The sequence below is a fragment of the Coenobita brevimanus genome, chromosome 94 (genome assembly GCF_032717465.1).
Source record: "Coenobita brevimanus isolate Jiangsu-jjx chromosome 94, ASM3271746v2, whole genome shotgun sequence".
NCBI classification, from domain to species: Eukaryota; Metazoa; Arthropoda; class Malacostraca; order Decapoda; family Coenobitidae; genus Coenobita; species Coenobita brevimanus.
The window spans coordinates 25,395,104-25,416,860 of NC_137047.1; the positions used below are offsets into that span (position 1 = coordinate 25,395,104).

At 41.1% G+C, this 21,757-nt stretch overlaps 1 protein-coding gene across 1 annotated transcript; it reads right to left on the reverse strand.

The window, feature by feature from the left end:
* Positions 1-1,606: 1,606 nt before the first annotated feature.
* LOC145412866 (uncharacterized) lies at positions 1,607-14,935 on the reverse strand. The gene is made up of 5 exons (XM_080282666.1): positions 14,304-14,935; positions 14,207-14,222; positions 10,403-10,861; positions 2,471-2,506; positions 1,607-2,197 (listed from the first exon to the last, which is right to left on the reverse strand). Exons 1-5 carry the CDS (start codon positions 14,933-14,935, stop codon positions 1,607-1,609), a joined length of 1,734 nt encoding a protein of 577 aa, XP_080138792.1.
* Positions 14,936-21,757: the final 6,822 nt, after the last annotated feature.

Here is a 21,757-nt window from a genome sequence, read left to right on the forward strand (position 1 = left end):
TGACTAAAATAACTCAATGTTGATCTGATTTTGACCAAACTTGGCGGAAGGTTGAGAACTAGACAAGGGGTTGGTGGGTGTTTTTTTAGGACAATAGAACAAAGATCTAAGTAACATGGCAAGGCTGGGCCGTTAAGCAGTTTCTGTCCCATTTAGACCAAACTATGTGGAGAGATTCAGCCTTAGACAAGAATAAAGGGATTCAATTTTGATAACAGTCCGTCAAAGGTGAAGGTTACATGGCAAGAATAACTTAATCTGTTATGATCATGTTTGGACTAAAGCTGCTGGAATGGTTGAGTGTGACATGAATAAAATAATTCGGTTTTGATAGTAATCGGTCAAACGTTAAGGTCACAGGGCAAAGTCCATCGTTCATCGTCTATACTAATTACAGGGCTTGTGTGCTACCCTCTGCGTGCACTTTCTTAATTATATCATGTTCATTGAAGTGTGCTTATATTAATATTTGTTATATTGCTGCTTATTTTGATTTCAATGAGTATTATTTACTCCCATACATTCGCCGAGTGTTATTGTATTAACTTTGCTGACATTTATATCGTTTCCTCTTGTGTGATGTGCGTAATGACATGCTCACTGTATATACGGTGCTATGTGGAGGCGTGTAACACACAGGATGTTAGCTTCAGGGAACTGATTGTCTAGTATGTGGCCAGAATCTTAAACACATTAAAGCACACACACACACACACACACACACACACACACACACACACACACACACACACACACACACACACACACACACGCCGTACCTTTATCCCCATGGACGCCAACCACTTTGTGTATGACATGTTTACAGCCAAACATTTAATGCATGGTTTAGTTTTAGTGTATTTTCTTAATGGCTTGCCTGAATCCCTTTCTTCCAATAGTGAAGTAGTTCCGGTGAGGTTACTTTAGGTTAGCGTCAGTTTGATTAGGTCTGTGTAAGATTTTCATAGGAGTTATAAGTTTCGTTAGCTTATATAAGTATTCTATATTTATATACTCTAAATCTGAGTATCTGGATTGCATTGACTGGAGTCGGCGAGATCTTCCGTTTCCTTGGCCATTTTTCTGAGGTTCGTACAGTTGACATGGTTAATATATTGTATTCATTCTTTCCTATATAAAATCAACAATTCTGTATCTGTGCTCAGCCTACTGCTTAATATTATCTATTATGATTATAAGACAACAGTTGGTAGTTGGAGTCACTGTGCCAGTGTTTTAAAGGTTCGCTGATCTCTTTACCCTTTGTCAAAATGAGAAATAATATGATTTGAGGATTATATTTCAAAAAAGTATGTCATAAGCAAAATTTCATATCCTTCTGTCTCATAAGACGCATTTGCATTATATATTATAGGAGAGTAACTATGTCCAGATGATGCAGGATAAGTTTATTGATTTTATAAATTTATATCTCGTTCATTTTAAATTTACACATAATAAACAATCTCTGGTCCGTATCTACACATGTACATATAAGGAGACACGTCAACAAGTGGACAATTGTTGAATCCGTTTACATAAACTGATTCAGCTTATTTCCATCCTGCTCTACAATGTCTCGTGCTCACTGACGCACTGTGCTCTCCTAAGGAGAATCTGGTGCCGCGGCAGCTGCGGCTGCAGCCTCGTCATAAGCAGCTTTAAAAGCAACTTTAGCAGCTGCGACCTCTGGTGTGTCTTGAACCGGCTCAGGTAGGGCGAGGGGAGCGGAGGATTGTGGGGCCTCAGGAGCCACAGGCAGGTTGGTCCCGGCCACACGGAAGCCCAGGGCATCGGCCACGTAATGCTGGGTCTGCACCTTACCCTCGGAGTCCACGTAGTTGTAGGACCCGCGAACCACACCGAAGGCGTCACGAACTTCTGTCCTTGAGGAGGGGCCGCCGGCGTACCCGAATGAATACTGGCCCAGTTCGTCCTGAGCGTGGTACTGGGATTGGATGGGAGCCACTGGTGCAAAAGGAGCCACGCTGGGACTGTAGGTACTGTAAGTCAATGGAGCAGGAGCCACGGATCTCCAGCTGAAGGAGGCGGGATAGAGGGCATTGTGGGAAAGGGGAGCAGCGTATGGCTGGAGGGACGGGTATGGTCTCAGAACACCAGGGTAGTTGTACAGCCCAGGGTACCCAAGCAGGTGGCCGCTGCTACACGCCGCAGTGGCAGCCAGGAAGAGCACAGTCTGTACGACAATGCACAAACCAATCATTAAACAGAAATATATCACACAGATAAATATGTAAAGTCTTTCCAGTGATATTATGGTTTTACTCATATCTATAGCTTACCTGACTGAAAAGATACCTCTTACATGTATATTAAGTGTAGACAGTGAGCGATACAATGATTTGTTTCATGTGTTACTCTAATTAAAAATATCTTTACCAATATGTAAGTGTGTGTATTCCAGTGGCATTATGATAAGTCTCATATCAACACTTTTCCCTGCACTCACCAGAGCGTTCATGATGACCCACCGGGAAGGAGCTGTCTGGTGGGAAAGGCCCGGGCACAGTCTTATATACCGGACCAGTGGTGAGGGAAGGGCGGGGCTGAAGGTCTTCCCAGGAGTCACGGCCATCCATGTTGCCTCTGCCTTACCATCTTTCCCTTTCCTCCCTCTCATCCTTCCTTTTCTCCTCTTCCTCATCCTCTTCCCTTTTTCTCTCTTTAACTCCTCTTTCTCTCGCTACCTCGCGCGCATCCATCCTTTCCTCACTTTCTCTCCTTCCCTTCTCTCTACCGCTCCCTCATCCATCCTTTCTTCGATTTCCCTCCTTCCCTACCCTTTCTACCTCTCCCTCATCCATTCTTTTCTCGTTCTCTCCTTCTCTCCTTCCGTCCTCTGTCACCACGTCTTTTTCTCACTTTCTCTTCTTCCCTCCTCTCCCTCTCTATCATCCTTCTTTTTTATTTTTTTTATTTCTACCGCTCTCGTTCTTTTCTCCTTCCATTTCCTCTTTTTTCTTTCTCTTCTCTATCGTCTCTCTGCTTTTCTGTCTTTCTTCCTTTTCTCGCTTTTTCTTCCTCCTTTCTTTCTCGCTTTCTATTTCTTTCTCGCTTTCTATTTCCCTCCTTTGTTTCTCTCCCTTCTCTCCTTCCCCCCCTCTCTCTCTCTCCCTTCCTTTTCTCTTTTTGTCTGCCTCCCTTCCTCTTTTCACTTTCTCTCTTTACCTCCTCCCTCCTTTCTCTCTTCTCTCCCTTTCACCTTTGCCCCCGCCTTGCCTTCAGTATCCTCTAACACCCTCTTGTTCCCTATTTACCACCTTTAGTCGGAGAAAACATTTTTAATCCTATTCCTGCTAAGCTCCAGACGATTATATTTACCTTAACAACTACTTCTCAATTTGGAGGGGTTACATGCAGCCTCAATTAATATCTTCATTTTACCTGGGGACTCTTTTAAGCTGAGTAAAATCGTCTGGTTGTAGCAAGAATGAGATACAAAACGACGTCCCCGCAGCGAAGTGCTTAGTAATTAGGGCTAGACCATCTGCCAAGGACGGGAAGGTCTGTGTGGTGTGTGTTTCTGGGTCATTGTTATACATGGTGCTAGGTGTGGTACAGTCTCTCTCTCTCTCTCTCTCTCTCTCTCTCTCTCTCTCACACACACACAATTTCGCTTATTTCACCATATTTTGTCCTAATGATTCTAACTTTTGCCTGTTGTGTCTGCTTTCATCTTTCAAACAAGAACCAAAGAAGACACAGTATTTCACAACTTCACTCGTAAATATCACCTTACATATCTGAAAACTGCAATGTGTCACCCACTCCAAGAAACAAGCAGCGTCACTGTATTAGGATTACTATATATTTCAGGAAGAGAGTACTCGTCACCCATTCAGTACGACAACACCCTTTTCATTTTAATTACAAGAGTACAGACGACATTAAACTAGGATTTTTATTCAATTTTAGTACTGAATGAGATGCGAAGGACTATAGCTAACTTCTCTATTTCTAAAAGCCAACTATTTCATCCAGTTTTAGCACTGGAGGAGTCGATAAAGAATATATTTAACCTCTCAACTCGAAAAGTCTCCCCAGGCCATTAAAATCGGACACCATGATTAAGCTAAAAAAAAAAAAAAAAAAAAAAAAAAAAAAAGATAATCGTATTCATAACGTCGCCATCTTTCATTCATATTCATCTGTCATTTCTATAGTTTCATCCCTTACACTTTCAGTCTTTCACTCCTCAGTACTCCTCTCACCCTCTACCCGCCAAACTCCTCTCATTTTCACCCTGCATACCACAGTCATATGGTCAGACAAATATCCGCACTTTTTCTCTCATTGCTCATGTCATTAACATTCTCATGCATCCATTTCTCGACAATTTTCCGGGTTCCTCTCAGCATTCTTTCCTTTTTCGTATCATATATAATCATGTATTTCCATGCATTTGAAAGATGAATTAGAGACATATAACCTTCTTGACATGTGTCCTTCAGTCGCCGTCCATTATCGTTTCTCACCACCATCCCAAAACAACCCATCATTACATCTTTTACAAGGCCCGTGTTAATTTTTCATTTCTGATCCCTTATCACAATCCGTTACTCCTTATCGCGTATTCTATTCTTCTCTTTCGTTGGTCCCAAAATCTGTCCTGTACTCTTCTACATCTCATTCTTTACAAGGTGCATATGCAACTAGAAAGCCCGCAGAGAGTGCATACCTCCGCCAACATCAATAAATTTATTATTCACCGCTGTAATTCCTCTTCCCTACCAGACGAATACTTTTACGGTCTCATGTAGTAAGTTAATTCTGAGGTCTTAGTCTTCCTTGTTACACAGTGTCAGAGAATGTTGACCTCCGTCAAAGCTAATAAAATTTACAGTATATCATTCTGCATTCAGATCATAATTCCCCTCAAAATCTAAATAACTTCTGTTTGACTCATTGCCCACGTATCCATCAGATCTCATTGAAATCCAATAACAACTTTTTGAGATGTCTTGTACATAGACAGACAAACTGACATGAGTGAAAACATAACCCCCGTTCAACTTCATCGGCGGCGGTTATAATCAGCATCACTTTCACCATCACAGACTAACACTTGCCATAAATGCACATGTAGTTGATACATTAATGCACACCCCTCTGCCGTACATCATTCCTCAACAAACCAACTCCTTTACACCACCCATGTGTGTTTATACGTGAGCAACATGTCATAACTTCTCATTCATCCGCTGCTCTCCATCTCATCATTTTCTTCCACAACTTAAAAAAAAAAAAAAAAAAAAACTGTACTACTTCTCTTTTACATTCTTCTTTCATACTTCTCATCTTTCTCGTCCACAACCAGTTTTTGTTAAAAAGAAAAAAAAAAAAGTGCACTACTTCTCTTAAATTCTTCCCCCATACTTCTCACATTTCACAGCCATACGAGCTTTACTAGTATCATTTGGCCCTGAACACGCACAGAACCCAACCCAAGGCCATCTGGACCGTTTCAAAGGAGTTTTTAGAAGGTAACGGGATTCCTGGCCCATATTACCCTATCGATTTCTGCCTACTTAGCACACGGAAAATACGGAAGCAGTATTTTTTCTCTTCCAGTCTCGGGGATAAGTTCGTAGTACACCACTCATCCGTAATAGTTTCCTGATGTTCCGAAACCTACATGCTTTTTCAGGCAGAGTAGAGTCATTTTTTGGCAGCACTGTATCAAGTGAGTGGATGGTGGATGTCCTTAACTACTGGCCCACCAAACCAAAGGTTGATGCATGACTACAAGCTTGGTAACTAGATACACAATTAAAGTCCAAGGTGTGACAGTCATGCTATAGTATTTAAGTTCTTCTTGCACATCTCGGATTCCTGTCTCTTACTCAGCAGCAGATATTCCTGGGGACAGGGGAAAAGAATGTTGCCCACGTATTCGACATGTGTCTTAGGGAGTAACTTGAAGGAAGAGGGTGCTGGGGCCAGGGGCCCAACTGCTCCTAGTCCATTACCTTAATCATCATTACCGACTTGTGCCTTCTTCGGAACCTCCGGACGTATATTTTCGTTCTGTATGGGTATTCGTCTCAATATCACAGCCAGCCACCTCAGCCAAGCAGCCCTAGTGGGATAGGTTAGGTAAATTCAAGTTATTTTGCCTAGTACATTGAGCATATTTTCGATAAAAAACTATGGTTAGTTTTGAAAACGACGGGGCGAGCTTTGTTCCTGGTTGAGGGTTCCCGGTGGTGAGACGAATAAGGATACAGAACGGAAATATACCCCTTGTACAAGGGATGACCATGATGACAGCACCTCCTCCAAGCTACTAAATCTTCACATACGTTCATATTGAATCAAACAATCCTCCTCCTCTTCCTTTTCTCTCTCCAATACCCTGCTCCAATTTCTTCTGTACCACATATATTTTGCCTCTGCTAACATCAACCTAGATTTCATTTTCTGAAAACTTTCTTTGGCACCCTATATATGAACACTTTTTTTTCTCTTATGTCCGTATCTTCTGAATGTATACCTTTGCATTCACTCAGTAATTCCACACCTCATTCCTGTTATTTTCTTTCATTTCGTAAAGCTAATAAATTTCACTATTACTTAAACGATCCGTCCTGATGCCTGCAGCTGTTTGGAGAAAAGTCATTTATGCAGCTTACAACGCAGAAACCTTGTCACTCACTGCCCAGGTTACACTCCCATGCGAGCGCGTCGGTAACAACACTCTTTCAAGCAGGGCTCTCTTAACGAACCATCATTCCTTTAAAATACAACCAGCTCTCCATTTACGTTTCCCCCTTGCAGTACTCTCACCTTTCACCTCACTCAGGGTTTTGCCATATTTCTACAGTATGGGTTCCAGACTTTTAAGACTTTTATCTTCCTTACGCATTTTCCCTCCCATCTAGACCCTGCCATTCACCATGTTTCTCTATTGTACTGTCTGTCAAAATTTGTCATATTCATTCCTTTCATATACAGTTACTTCAAGTTTCTTCATATTCATTTTTAATTTGCCTCTTGTTCAAACTCTGTCAAACGTATTCACTTCCATTAGCAACTCATCATTCACTTTCTATCATCTCAAAGAGCATTGTCAGCATACAGCATAAGTTGATAGACTCCATTCATTAGGTCTACCAGTTAATCTCAAGTTCATCATAAAACCTACTGTCCTTGCTTTAAACTCCTTGACTCCTCAGTTCTTATATAAACTGAACTTTCAAGATAACCTGACACATCCCTGTCTTGCAACTATATTAGCGATAAAAGGATCACAAAGCTGCTTTCACACATCCACACATGCAGTACTAAACATTTGTAATAGGATTTTGTTGCCCTCAGCAAACTCCCTTCTACACCATATGCTCGTACGAGTATGTCCAACACACACCATAACCCCTCTTAATCCATGCTGCCTCCAAGCCCATAAATGGAACATACTGTACAGCGTCTTACTTTTCGTGTGTGCTTCTCATGCCCTGACTAAAAATAATTATCTGGTCTGCACTTCCCCTACATTTTCTAAACTCACCTTGTTCTGATCCTTTGTTATCTAATGCTACGTACCGTCTCTATAAACACCCTGCCATACACTTTCCTTGGTATACCCCAGTAACTAGTTCCTCTGTGATTCGTACAGTCATCATATATATATATATATATATATATATATATATATATATATATATATATATATATATATATATATATATATATATATATATATATATATTCTGTGTTATCACGCACACACACACACCGTATTACTATGTCATGCAATGCCTACGCTACTCTTACCGTACCAGTGACTATTTAAAGAGAAATTATGAGTATCAAGTCGTCTTCACCGCTGCGTTATCGTTACTCACTCTTAATACGTCAAATGATTTTATCTACCGCTTCACGACAGACCCATGTTACTTCTCTTATTTTCCCTTTCTTGCATATCATGTTATATTATGTAGATCTGTCCCCATAGTTCCTCGTTGCACTCACAGTCTCTCTAGCTATCTCATTGCTCACTGAAGTTTTTTTTAATATCCATTTAATAATTGTTTGGATCATCTTCACTCCACACTGAAACCATGTGACTCAGGTAACGGTAACCCAGCGTTTTCTGTCCTCCCCATTTCACAACTTCTGCATTTCTGTTCAGCCTACTCCTCTCGTAATCCTAGACTTATAACTGGCTATAACTTACACTTTTCATTACCTACCTAGTTCCCCAGGTATATCTCAGATTCTTTAATTAACTTTGGAATTTGTATGCCTTCTTTATTGGGAAAAATTACTGTAGGCTTTTTATTTTATTATTATACAAGTATTGTATCACTTCCGTCTCACAGGAGTTTTTTTTTCCTTTGTGTGTACGTGACTAATCGAATTGTGTCGAATTATTCATATCATCATCGTCATGACCTGTTTTTCCCACCTACGGATAGGGTGATGTTGACTCCGGAAAATTGGGAAAGGGAATGCACGAAAGAGGGAGAACTATCAACAAGCACTCACTGGCATGGAATCCTGACTCCATCCCACAAACTAGTCCATCTGTACATACGTTTTACTCATTTATCGTTATTCATTTCACACATAACATCTCTCCACCCATCCTGTTCTCCCAAGGCTGACCCACCCACCACCCAGCTCAGCCACGTCCTCCTTCCAATTTCCTGGTTTTCCCTTATGCATTCTGACCACGCCTGCCACTTGCTCTCATTTGGTGTGTGCCAAGAACATCGAATATCTATCATAATGTCCATGAAATACTGTACCTATATACGTTTACATATCTAGTTTATGATTTATCTTTACACCGTGATATTAACTCCTTAACTCCTTCACTGTGGTTGTCTTTATGTCTTCTCGCTACCAACAGATGATTTTACACAGCGCAGGAAACCCTGTCGTGTGCGGAGATAAGAAAGTTATGTTTGTTTTCCTCGAATACGAAAAGTTTCCCGGAATACGAATAAAATAATAAGAAAATAGCAAAAATATAGTACCAGAACTGCATCCTCTGAATTAAGGGGTTAACATCATTTTACATTTATTGAATGACACCTAATTATGGTACTTCTCTGTCTCCCTAATACTCCACATCTCCACGATCCCCTCATTCATCGTTACTTGAATTTTAAATATTTTTTTTAGCAACATTGTCATTTTTTCAATTGAACCACTTAACAACTCTACATATGGGGTTATCTCTTTAGACCCACAGCAGCAGAATAGTCGTTCATGCCTTGTCTTTTTGTTTGTAACTCTTCCAGTAAAAATTGAAAAAGGGACTGCAAAGGCCATTCGAACAGGATCATTATTTCAATTATAATGTGAATCTGTGCCTGAGAGTGTGGGATCCGCACATCCTTCTTGTCAGTGTTAATTGTCAGCATTAATCAAAGGTGTTGACAGCTGGTCGTGCTCCACTACTTCATTTTTTTCCAATGTCCACTTAGGCGACAGTCTGATAATATAGTAAAGATTAGAGAGTGTGTGTGTGTGTGTGTCCTCTCCATGTGTGTGTGTGTGTGTGTGTGTTGGTATTCTTGCATGATATCACCCTTCCCTCCACCGGTGTCCGCCAAACCAGAGATAGACCAGAAAATTCTAAACATAATATCCTAGAGTAAATCGCTGTCATCATATCAGTACTCACTAAATCCATCATATTTAACTATGGTCGTTTATCCCTTCTGTGTTTCAGTATTGCCGGCGTTAGATCAAAACCCCATCAAATAATTATGGAGGCAAGGTCATTGATTCTTGGTCCGCACCTCACTCTGCCTTGCCTTAAAGTATGTCAGCAGTTGAGGGCAGGGCATGTCAGTGTTTTATCTTCAGTTGACCTCTTTTCTGGCTTGCTTAGAGGCACTGCAGAGTTATAGTTAGTTGCCTTATGTACCTCCATATGAAACTGAATTTTATGGTAAATCGAGGTGTAATTTTTCTGTACGTGAATATTTGCCTGATAACTTTATCAAACAAGCAAATGATTGCAATACGAGCAACAAAACAGCAGAAAACGCAGGAACTGAAAGTTAATATACAAGGAAAGTTGTTTATTCAGAAGGTACACCTACAATTTTACCAAAGCATGAAATCAATAAGCAGGTATTGTCACTTATGTGAGGTGTCACCATACTAACTTAGTACTCCACAAAACTTTGACAGTAGCTCCATCTCATTGTAGGCGGTAGGAGGTGGCATAACCGGGATTCTGCACCACCGTCAGGAGCTCGGTGTTCCCCAAGACGGCTGGGGGGAAGCCAACGCTGTCGGTCGTGAAGGTGGGGACAGGGGAGGCGTAGGGAAGGGGCTAGTTCAGGAAAGTGGGATGGGAGTATGGGAGTGGGGCAGAATAGCCGTATGAGAAGCGAAGAGGTGGGTAATAGCTAGGACTGACTAGCAGGGACCGCTTCGTACGAGAGTCTTGGGAAGCAGCACTTGCATCTCCTGTTGGGGTATTCAGAACCTCAGCGTTTTGCTCGGATGTACCAAGGTCAGTGGAAGTCTCTGCACCATGTCCATCATCGAGGAGATCCGTGGTTTCTTGGTTAGATCCAACTGCCTCCTTGCCTTCAGCGGTGTCCTGGGAGAGTAAAGTCTGTGACACAGGTTTAGAAGCTGGAGGAGGATCCTTTGGTAGCACGAAATCGATTTGTGGCCCAGAGTTCTCTACTAAGTAGTCATAGTGTTGCGTCTTGAGGTTACCCCGGGCGTCGAGGTAATTAAAAGTACCACGAACGAACCCAGATGCATCCAGCGTCTCAACTCTTGTAGCGGGGCCATCATGGAAGTTGAAAGAGTACCGCACCAGCTGTCCAGAACAGCATCCAGCCACCACAGCCACCCACACCAGCGCCTGTAGGGAAATGTAGCGTTACTTTCCTTTATCCAAACTTTAACAGCAAAAAAGTTTTTTCTATGATTGGCCCTTTTAGTCTGAGGACGTATTTTTTGCTTTATTCCTGTTCCTACCAAAGGTTTATACTTAACTTAGGGGATATCTCTCATGATGGAGGAGGGTACTGGAGATTGCTTCTGCCCATCTTACTGCTGCAGGGTCCCAATATTTAAATAATATCGTCATAAGCAAGCGTTCTTAAACTTTTGGTACTCGAGGCCCACTTTTACCTATGTTAAAAAGTTTGTGGCCCAATGAATACTTAATTAATTTTAATTATGCATTCAAGAATTATATTGTTACATGTATTTTTCATCTTTCAAAATTTTCGCTATTTCAATGACTTACATTGTTTTGACTGTTGATAATAACAGTCTCACTCTAATGTTATTAAAAGGAACACAGCTACAATGCACCAACTAAACCAATTTAAGTACTCATGCGATATGTACAGTATTAATTAAGGAGAGAAATTATGGATCGAGTGGAAGAAGCTTAACCTAAGTGAGATATATGAGCTTGTTTTTGTGGGACTGCTTCCAGCTGGGATGAGATGAGAGCAAGACGGACTTCGGGAGTGACAGTCACAGTTGATCTCAATATATAGTAATAGTTACCGTACAATTAAGAATCCTGACTCATACAGATACTCTGTGGTAAAAGGCACGAAACTTTACTGCTTCCTATGAAAGACAGGGATATTTAGTGGTTACATAAACTCAGAAGGAACTGAGGCCTACCCTACTGAACGAATTCCCCTCTTGTCTCACAACGCAAATTCTTTAGCTACGACTAGCATTCCTGAGATTTAATAAATAGGCTGTAGTTAGTCTGTTTGAAATGTAATGTTCATAATTAGCAACGTAAATGTTAAACTGGACAGTGTGTAACACCTGTTGTGGCTGGTTCTCCTGGGCAAAACGAAATCAAGTGGTGGTGGTAGCAGCTAAAGGGTTAACAAACGAGACAAACGGGTTCCTTCCCTTCCCCTCAGTCCGCCACATACCACCTTGCGTCCTGCCAGTGGACCTACAGTCTCTATACTCCAAAGGCAGCAGGAATGAATATAAAAATACGTCATCAAAGTGAGCACGTCAACAAAAATAACACAAAAGCTATGAGAAAGTTCATAGTTAGAAACACATAATAAATTTACGAATAAACGTGTCATAAAACTATGCCTTACAGCTCAAAACTCACCAGAATTCCCATACTGAACTGGGAAGGACAAGGAATGAAGCAAAAGTGTCGGGTGGAGCTCTTCTTATATACCCACGGCCACCGCATCTTCCGCTCATCTTCGCCGGCAAAAACAAAGGGTGGGGTCGAGGCGGTAACAGCTAGGCATGCAAAATAACACAGTGCCTTAGAACACTCGCTGTAATTTTACATATCCCTTTCTATCTCACCTGATAAAGTAAAAGTCATTGATATTCTGTTTTTTTTTTTTTTTTTTTTTTTTTTCCAGTAACCAGACTGGCATGCATTAAGATTGCCAGTGTTATTTCTTTTTTATGAGCCTGTTACGCAAACTTCTCACCCCGCCCGGAGGAAGTGATACACTAGGCAGTACAGCTCTGGCCAAGGACGAAGGAGCGAGGGCGCAGCCAGCGTTGCAATTTAAACGGCCAGTAAAGGTTTGTTTAGTAGCACATCAGTAGGGATTTCCATAGATTTCTAAACTGTAAAGGTTAGATTTCATCAAAGTAACCATACCTTGCCATGGCGAAAAGATTTGTGCATCCCAGTGATCAGTGAAGGTACAGTATATTGGTTAGGTGCAACCATACCAGGCAGGATCATTGTTAGGAATCACGGACGAACATGTTAGAAATTGCCGGCAAAAATACTGTATGAAATATATGTTTAAGGTTTATTTCCTTTCCTTTTTTCCCGGTTTTGCTTCATGTATCATCCAACCAAACATTTCTAACTCATCAGAGATGTACTTTCTTTTGTCTTATTATCAGCTCAGTAAACATTAGAGTTGAAAGTACAAATATACATACGTATTCTTTTTACTTCCATTTCCTGATTAACTTCCAGCTACTGTATTGCAATGTAGAATTAAGGAATAATACGATAAGTAGGCTTCGTAACTACAGTATACCTCAGTTAAAGTATTGTTACACGAAGACAGTTTTTAGATAAATGTTTGCTTGTTGTTACTGCCTTCATGAAAACCTACTGAACTGCACGCTGGAATTACCCTTCTCCAGCAGCTCACCATCCTCCTTTTGGGGACAAGGAGGGAGGTGAGAGACATTTGTAGCCGATAACCTGGCAATTAAATCACACAGTTCTGTCGGTGCCACCACATATAGACATCCCTAGCCAGCACCAGTGAAGTGTTTGGTAAGTGATAAATACTTACCACTGAAAGAACATGCAGCTAATTACATAACATAAAACATCATGCTTCAGTATCTGAATAAGACTATACAGTATAAACACTTGATGATTTAGTAGGTCCACAGTATGTACGTGTATTACAATTGTTTCCATTATATATATATATATATATATATATATATATATATATATATATATATATATATATATATATATATATATATATATATATATATATATATATATATTTAAGTGTTCTGTGTTCCTTTTGTAACTTTTTAATTTCTTAGATGATCATGCTTAATATATGTAGAGTTGAGAGGGGTAGATCCTAAGGTGTGTGTTTTATGCTAAAGTTAAGTTGATTGGTTGTCAATAGAAAAATGCAGTTTATTATGCTAGAGACTGGCGGGGAGTATATAAAGTACTCTAACATCATACTATATTCAGTGAGATTAAAAGTGAAAAAAATAAGTAAATGCATTTTTTTTTATTCAGTTTTAGCCACAACAACACAAAAGTTTGAGGTGGTGGTGCAGCAAGAGAGATGGTAGGCCTCTGGTGGAAAAGGCAGACGAGATGTAAGTTCGCTACACACACACACACACACACACACACACACACACACACACACAACAGTAAAGCCTTCACATGTTTTTGCGTCATTGCTGCATATCTCCGTTCGGGTCTGACACTGAATATGAGGCGAGAGTCACAAACAAACTTTTGAACGATTCCCTTTCGTAACCAGGATCTGTTTTTGCAGGAAGATCAGTACCTGCAAAATTTCTCCTCTCTCTCTCTCTCTCTCTCTCTCTCTCTCTCTCTCTCTCTCTCTCTCTCTCTCTCTCTCTCTCTCTCTTCCCTTCCAGAAAAATAGAACTTGTGATAATTTTTCTTTCGTAATTAAAACTGAATGAGCAAGAAGAACAAGAAACAGGAAGATTTTACCCTCTCCCTGTCCTTCCTGCAAGAACAAATCACAGTTACAAAATAAATCACAAGTTTATCTGTGAACCTCAGTCCTTTGGTGTATCAGCTTCAGTACACGCGGAATGAGGTGGCGTGGCCGGGGTTGTGCACCACCTTCATCAGCTCAGCATCATCGACAACAGCAGAGGATCCGGCAGTGTAAGTGGTGACAGCGGGTACGCCAGGGTAAGTGGTTATTCCAGGCATGGCGGTGGAGTAGGTGGTGTAGGCGGGGTGAGCGGTGGTGTAGGGGAAAGCAGTCGGGTATGAGTAGTGGAGAGGTGTTTGGAAGGCATAAGAGAAGCCCAGGGGAGAATGGATGCTGGTAGGTGTCATCACTGACCGTTTCTTTCTTGACTCAGGGGCGGCGTAGGCTGCAGCAGCTGCCTCATTGTAGGCTTTTTGAAAATCAGCTTTAGCAGCGGCGACCTCTGGTGTGTCCTCCACTGGCTTTGGGAGGGCGAGGGGGGCTGGTTGCTGTGCGTCAGGGGCCACAGGCAGGTTGGTGCCGGCCACACGGAAGCCCCGGGCGTCAGCTACGTATTTCTGTGTCTGTACTTGACCATCGGCGTCCAGGTAATTGTAGGACCCATGGACCACACCGAAGGCGTCACGCATTTCTGACCGAGAGGAGAAACCGTCATTAAATCCGAAGGAGTACTGACCAAACACGTCCTGCGAGTGGTGCTGGGAGCGAAGAGGAGCCATATGAGCAATGGGTGCCACAGACGGCTTGCCATAGGTCAGGTGAGCTGGTGCCAAAGCGTGTGGAGCAATCGGAGCTGCGGGTTCCAGAGTAATAGCAGGACTCTTGATCTTAAGCATTAGTGGATCTGGAGATGTGGAAGCATCAGGTCCTTTGATCTTGAGCATTAGTGGATCTGGAGATGTGGAAGCATCAGGTCCCTTGATCTTAAGCATTAGTGGATCTGGAGATGTGGAAGCATCAGGTCCCTTGATCTTGAGCATTAGTGGATCTGGAGATGCGGAAGCATCAGGTCCCTTGATCTTGAGCATTAGTGGATCTGGAGATGCGGAAGCATCAGGTCCTTTAATCTTGAGCATGAGTGGATCTGGAGATGCGGAAGCATCAGGTCCTTTAATCTTGAGCATGAGTGGATCTGGAGACGCATAGACAGGAGCATCCACTGGGGCCACTACTTTAATGACCGGTGCGGCGTGACTGTAGTGGGGACCGTGGGAGGTGGCGAAACTGCCGAAGTTCGAGCCAAGGGATATGCTTGAAATACCCCCGAGCACGCTGGGATAGCTCAGCATCTGTGCACTGCTGCACACAGCAACAGCCGCCAGAACAACTACTGCCTGTGTAAGTATTTGAAAAGAAGAGTAATGTAGAGTCAGTCTATGTACAAGTATAATGTCACAGAGTATGAATGCCCAACTAGCAGAAACTTCAGTTCAGAAGCAGATTCAGAACACCAGTCACATATACTGTATAAATTTACCTTTACCTTCATGTTGATCCACTGTTAGAAGTCGTCTGCGGCAAAACGGGATGAGCTCCTTTCTTTTATACCCCCTACTCATCGTCTCGTCGTCAAATCACAAAAAAAGGTGAGTGGGACAGGTCCGAGAGGACTCACAGCCTCAGCACCACGGTATCCAGCACCTTTTTGCCATGCACATACTGCCACCCGTCCCATAGATCAGGTTCCGCCAAGGTTACCATGTTGCTGAACTCTCACCACTTAGAAACTTTTTTAAATACAGCTATTGGAAATTACCTGTCTATTGTTCGACGCCATATGACAGTATTTTATACATAGTTCAAAGCAACTAAATATAGTTTATATATAGTCAGATTGCAGCTATACAATAAATCGTTAAGACACCTCTCATTCTCTCTGATTTTAATGATTACATTATTCTGCATTAATCCTCTCAGCGAAGATTCGTTCCAACATAAGCAAGAAGTGTACTGGTCCACGTACAAGTTAAGATATGAGACACTGATATGGCATGGAAAGTCAACAGTGAAAACTGTGAAAGTGGGACTCATCAACCACTGACAGTTAAGAGAGTGTTTTCGAGATATTTTGGCTACCACTGGACGATTTCCTTTTTTTTTTTTTTTTTTTTTGCTACGACCAGACAATTTTCTTTCAGTTAAAGGGAATTCCTGACATGCAGAGGGTAATGAGGCTGTCTCTCTTTACCCATTAAGTTAAGAGTGTACTTAAGTGGTGATATTCTGACTAAGTCGATGCTATTTTATGCAGCTGAGGGTACTCTTTATGAATTAAGAAAAATTTATATGGGCAGCGGTAAATGATACGAAAACGTGAGCTTCGTCGAAACGTGGAGTTTGGAAGATTACTAACCAATGTACCGATGAGTGTGTGCTAAGATGACATGATCACAAAAGAGACTAGATAATTATGACGAGGGTGGTGGAAGTACGGTAGGTATAAACGAGAATTAAGGTAGGAGGACACGTGAAATGATCAATATGGTTTAATAAGGTAACTGAATAAATGAGACTTATGGATACTAAGGGGACCGAAATGAGTGGATGAAATATGTATGGAGATGTGCATGACAAGGGTTGCACATCGTCCCCACGTGCCAGGTAGGTAACGTTTTCGGTACCGTAACGTTTGTCTGCCTGTTTGTCTGCGCGTCTTTGTAACTTCCATACCATTACTTCGGGTTCTAACTTTAGAAAGTTTAGACGGCCTTAGAAACCTCACTTTTGTATGACATTAGCTATTAGCTATATATACATCAAGTTCGATTATGAAGATGAAGGTCGCTGGAGCAAGGAGGAACCAAAATAAAGCGGGCGGGCGATTGGGCACCGTCTCTGGGCGTTCTAGTTTATCATTCAGGATTCCATGACTCACTTAGATTAATAACGTCGTCTACTGGTAGCTGGGAAATAATACCGAAGTTGTCTGGACGACGGGAAGCGTACCATTACTAACACACAAGCTCATTTATAACTCACTCTCATCTGAAAAAAAAATCGCATGGGATTAGCTTGAATGTATTATAGAGTTGTCCCAGCCATGAACGGATTAACTAAGTAGTCGACGGAATTCCTGTACTTGCAGCTGTGTGGAGATAAGCATGATAAATGTGGATGGCTTGGCGTTTGGGAAGGAACCGAGAAATCATAGGCAACTAATATGTTATCTCTTTTACTAAACGGTTCTCTGGTTGCAGATTCTCTCTCTTTTGTTCTCCTTATCCTTTTTTTCTTAATAATCCTAACCATCCCACAGTAACAATGGGAATTATATGACGTGATATTTATTATTATTATTATTATTATTATTATTACATCACTTATTCACTTTCTTATTGACTCTCAGGTGCATGTCATCATCATCACCATCATCTGTCCTCTTATGTAAACAACAGTCACCCAACTCAACCCACTCAGCTCCGTATGAAAGTCTATGTTCCACTCAAGCACACCCGTTTCTACAACCTGCTTCAGTACTCCTTGTCTAGGGCCTCTTATTCTCACTCATGAAAAACGTAACGACTATATTTTCCTGTGTCCGACTCTTAGCACAGGTTTAAGAGTTCGTTCCTTTAGGTCCAGCAGTCCTCATGTGCCACTCATCTTTACATGTCACCACTCTGGTATTAATACTCACCATTTTTATTGAATAGGTGCTAGGGCTTTCTCATTCAGGACTAGGTGTGTTGATATTAGCGGGCGTGTTAGTCAATGGGCTTTCTAGGCGATCACTAAAGTCTGTTTCAATTAGATTTAATTCATACCCTTCCCAGACCTAACCTGGGATCGAAATGGTGCTATTCCAGACAACAGACGACTTCCTTATCCACTTGACGATCATATACCCTAGAAATCAAATCAACTTACCTCTTTACACTGGTCAAGTACTCTTGCTATAATCTCTCTTTCCTTCCAAATATCATTATCTCTCTTCCTTCTCTTGAAACTGCCTTCATTGCACTATATTATCATTAAATTCTTTGCGTCCGGTAATCCATAAAAAGACTAAAACTAACACAAATTGCACTGTAGCTTCATCAGACATGAGAAACTTGGTTCTGTACTCTCCTTTCATCTTTTTACCCAACAATACTTAATGTTTGCGTAACGTTTGCACTATTCCGTAGCTAGAATGACACTCATTCCCACGTTTCCCCTCTGGGCTTTACTGGATGTTTTTAGGTGATCTTCTCATCACAGGTCTCGTTTTTGTGAAACCTGTGTTGAAAGCTAAAAGGGAAAAATATTGGCTCATCCTGGAACGACTACCTCCTTTCTCTTCTATATGATCTTTATTTTAGTAGCCTCACTTATTTCAAAGAATATTGTAGTCCTTGCCTTCCAAATACTGTATTGTTATAACACATTTATAATACCGTATTTCATTCACTTGTGCATATTTAGGAATGAATCATGTTTTAAGTCTGCCAACAGTGGCTTGTTACTGTACTCTCAGCTGACTAAAATACAATACCGTTGGCAAAGCTAATATTTTGTCGGTACTTAGAGCAATTGTTTATTATGCTTTTATAGGAACCGTTCAACTTGTCATGAACGTACTGAATGGTTGAGGTGAAATAATATCGCCTGTTTTCATTTTCACAGGCACAGTTCTGAAAGTTAAATCCCCAACGTATCATACTACAGATGGTGAATATTAGCGCCCAAATGTCAGGTAACAACGAGCTTTATTTATTTATTTATTTTTTTTTTATCCTATATCGACGGTCTGATCTATGGAATTAAAGTTTTATCTGTTGTTATAGTTACGTATCAAATCACACACACACACACACACACACACACACACACACACACACCAGACATACAGGAAAAGAGAGAGAGAGAGAGAGAGAGGGAGGGAGGGTGGGGAACGAGGGAGGGTAACTGGTCTCTCACCAGTAGTTTACCTCAAGAGTCAGTGATGGCTTCTTATCCTTAATTCGTCATAAAGATAATGGCGAATATTCCTTTGTAACATATCCAGATTTACTGACGAGACTAAAGTTGAGAGTAAAGTAGTTACACCCACAAAAACTCAACTAATTCAACTCAGTCTTTCATATACTGTTTAATGGGAGTCCTAAGTAAGATGTAAATTTAAATCTGATAAACTCTAAGTGGCCCGTCTCCGAGGTAAAAATGAAATAATTTAATCACCCCCAAAACAATATACAACTCGAGACGTTAATTTAAAAAACAGGTTTAGGGATTGTAATAACTGACAACATGAAATCCATGATTGTACAGCGGCAGTTAACAAAGCTAACATACTAACAAGGGATGAGGCTATAGAACACATAATGTCTGACTTTGTTCATATTTCTGATTGGGGTAAAAGTAATCTTGTTGTTTTTAATGCATCAGAAACTCAGTTCTTACATCTTCAAATCCTACAAAATCTTCAGCAGGGGTCCCCTATAATTTCTAACAACATTCAACTCAATCCTACATCTTCTTTAAACATGCTTGGTTTTTCATTCTCTCGTTATTTATCTTGGAAAGATTACCTCTCTTGTAAAATCTGCTTCCAAGAGATTAGGTGTGCCAATCTGACTCTGTGCCTTCTTTACCTCTGCACAGTTGTTGACTTCATACATGGGTTTTATTCGCCCCTGTGTAGAGTACAACTCATGTGTGGGGAGGCTCCCCATAAACAGCTCTTCTCAATAGGGTGGAGTCAAAGGCTTTTCGTCTCAATAACTCTTGTCTTACCGGCTCCCTTCAACCTCTGTCTCTCCGCCGCACTGTTGCATCTTTAACTCTTTTCTTTCGCTATTTCAATGATCCCTGTTCCTCTGAACTGTCTGCATGCATCTCTCCACCACTAAAGTGGGAGGGTAGCACTCGTCTGATAACAAATTCTCATTATTTTTTTGTCCAGCTCTCTAATGCAAGAGTTAACCGTTGCTCTCAGTCCTCCATGTATGCAACAGGTCAGCACTGGAACTGTCTCCCTCAGTCTGCATTTCCTGGTGCCTATGATCTCCAGTCTTTCACACGCAGTGTGTCCTGGCATCTCGAAATAAATGGATCTTGAATTTGGCTCTCTGATATCTTATTTTTGTTTTTTCATTGAGGGAACAATTTGCTTGCCCCGGGCCTTTGGTTCCTTCTTCCTTGCTTAAAAGAAAAAAAATGAAAAACAAACGGCACATAACTATAGACAGTCCACCTTAAATGGCTGGAATTTCACCTATTTTTCCAGTGTGTTTTCCGTAGCTCGTAAACAGAATAATACCAACACTGTACTACCTTTCCACGGCAATATTACCAGATAAGTATCGTCTTTTAGAGTTAATATCAGACATGGCGGTCCTTGGTCAAGTGAAACGTTTTTGAACATATTTATATAAAAAACAGTCATAAGGAAGTACTGTACACACACACACACACACACACACACACACACACACACACACACACACAAACTAGTTTAATAAACGAGTTCCTTCCCCTCCCTTCGGCCCAGCAGGGGTCTCCTCACGGCCTTCCAGCGGTTATGCTACCTTTACTCTCCTCAGTAAATTATCGAGGCAGCCAGAATAATTACATGACAGAATTGTAGTGAGGAGGTTAATGCAAATGTCATCTTAACCCAGACAAAGTTCAAAGTTTGCGTGATTTTAAACTTAAGAATCTGTAAATCATCGTGTAAAAAAAAAAAATGCGTCGTAGCTATTATTAAAAAAGAAGAAAAAAAGGCAGAATTCTCAATGATGAAATGCGAAGAACAAGGAATGGAGCAAAGGGGATGGTGGGTGTGGTCTTTCTTGCGTACTCACAACCGTTGCATCTTCCACCCATCTTCATCGGCAAAAACAGAGGGTGGGGTGGGTGGGCACGGCAAGAGCTGGACAAAAACAGCTCAGTGCATTACATCAGCTACTGGAACCTTTTGTATCCTTTTTTATCTCTGGCGATAACGTCTGAATTTATACCTTCTTGTCAGTCACGAAGCGATCAGCATACAACACTGATATGCTTGAAAATTTAAGCAGATCTGTGTGTGTGTGTGTGTGTGTGTGTGTGTGTGTGTGTGTGTGTGTGTGTGTGTGTGTGTGTGTGTGTGTGTGAACTTTTTGTCAGCTTCCTACCCCACCCGGAGGAGCTGATACATTCGACAGTACACCTTTGTCCAAGAGCCAGGGAGTGAAAGCTCAGCCAACATCAGTTTTATGGAGTGTTGTCAGCAATACATCAGCCAAAATTTCGAAAGTGGAAATGTTAGAAACTAGTTGGAAAGCAGAGTCCAAGCCTTGTTTAGTTTTCCTTTCTTTCTTTCTTTTTTTTTTTTCTTTGACATTGCTTCACGTATCCAACCAAGCAATTCTAACTTAACAGAGACAACACTACAGCGATACCCTGAGACTAGCTCCCATCTTCTTACTTGCTCAGTATAGAATCATAAATACAATATGTACTTACTCCTTCTACTTGTGTTGTATGATCATTTCCCAACTGCTGTAGTGTAAAAAAAAAAAAAAAAAAAATTATGACACTGTAAGTACATTACTATCCCTGTTATGTAAGGGTTACGT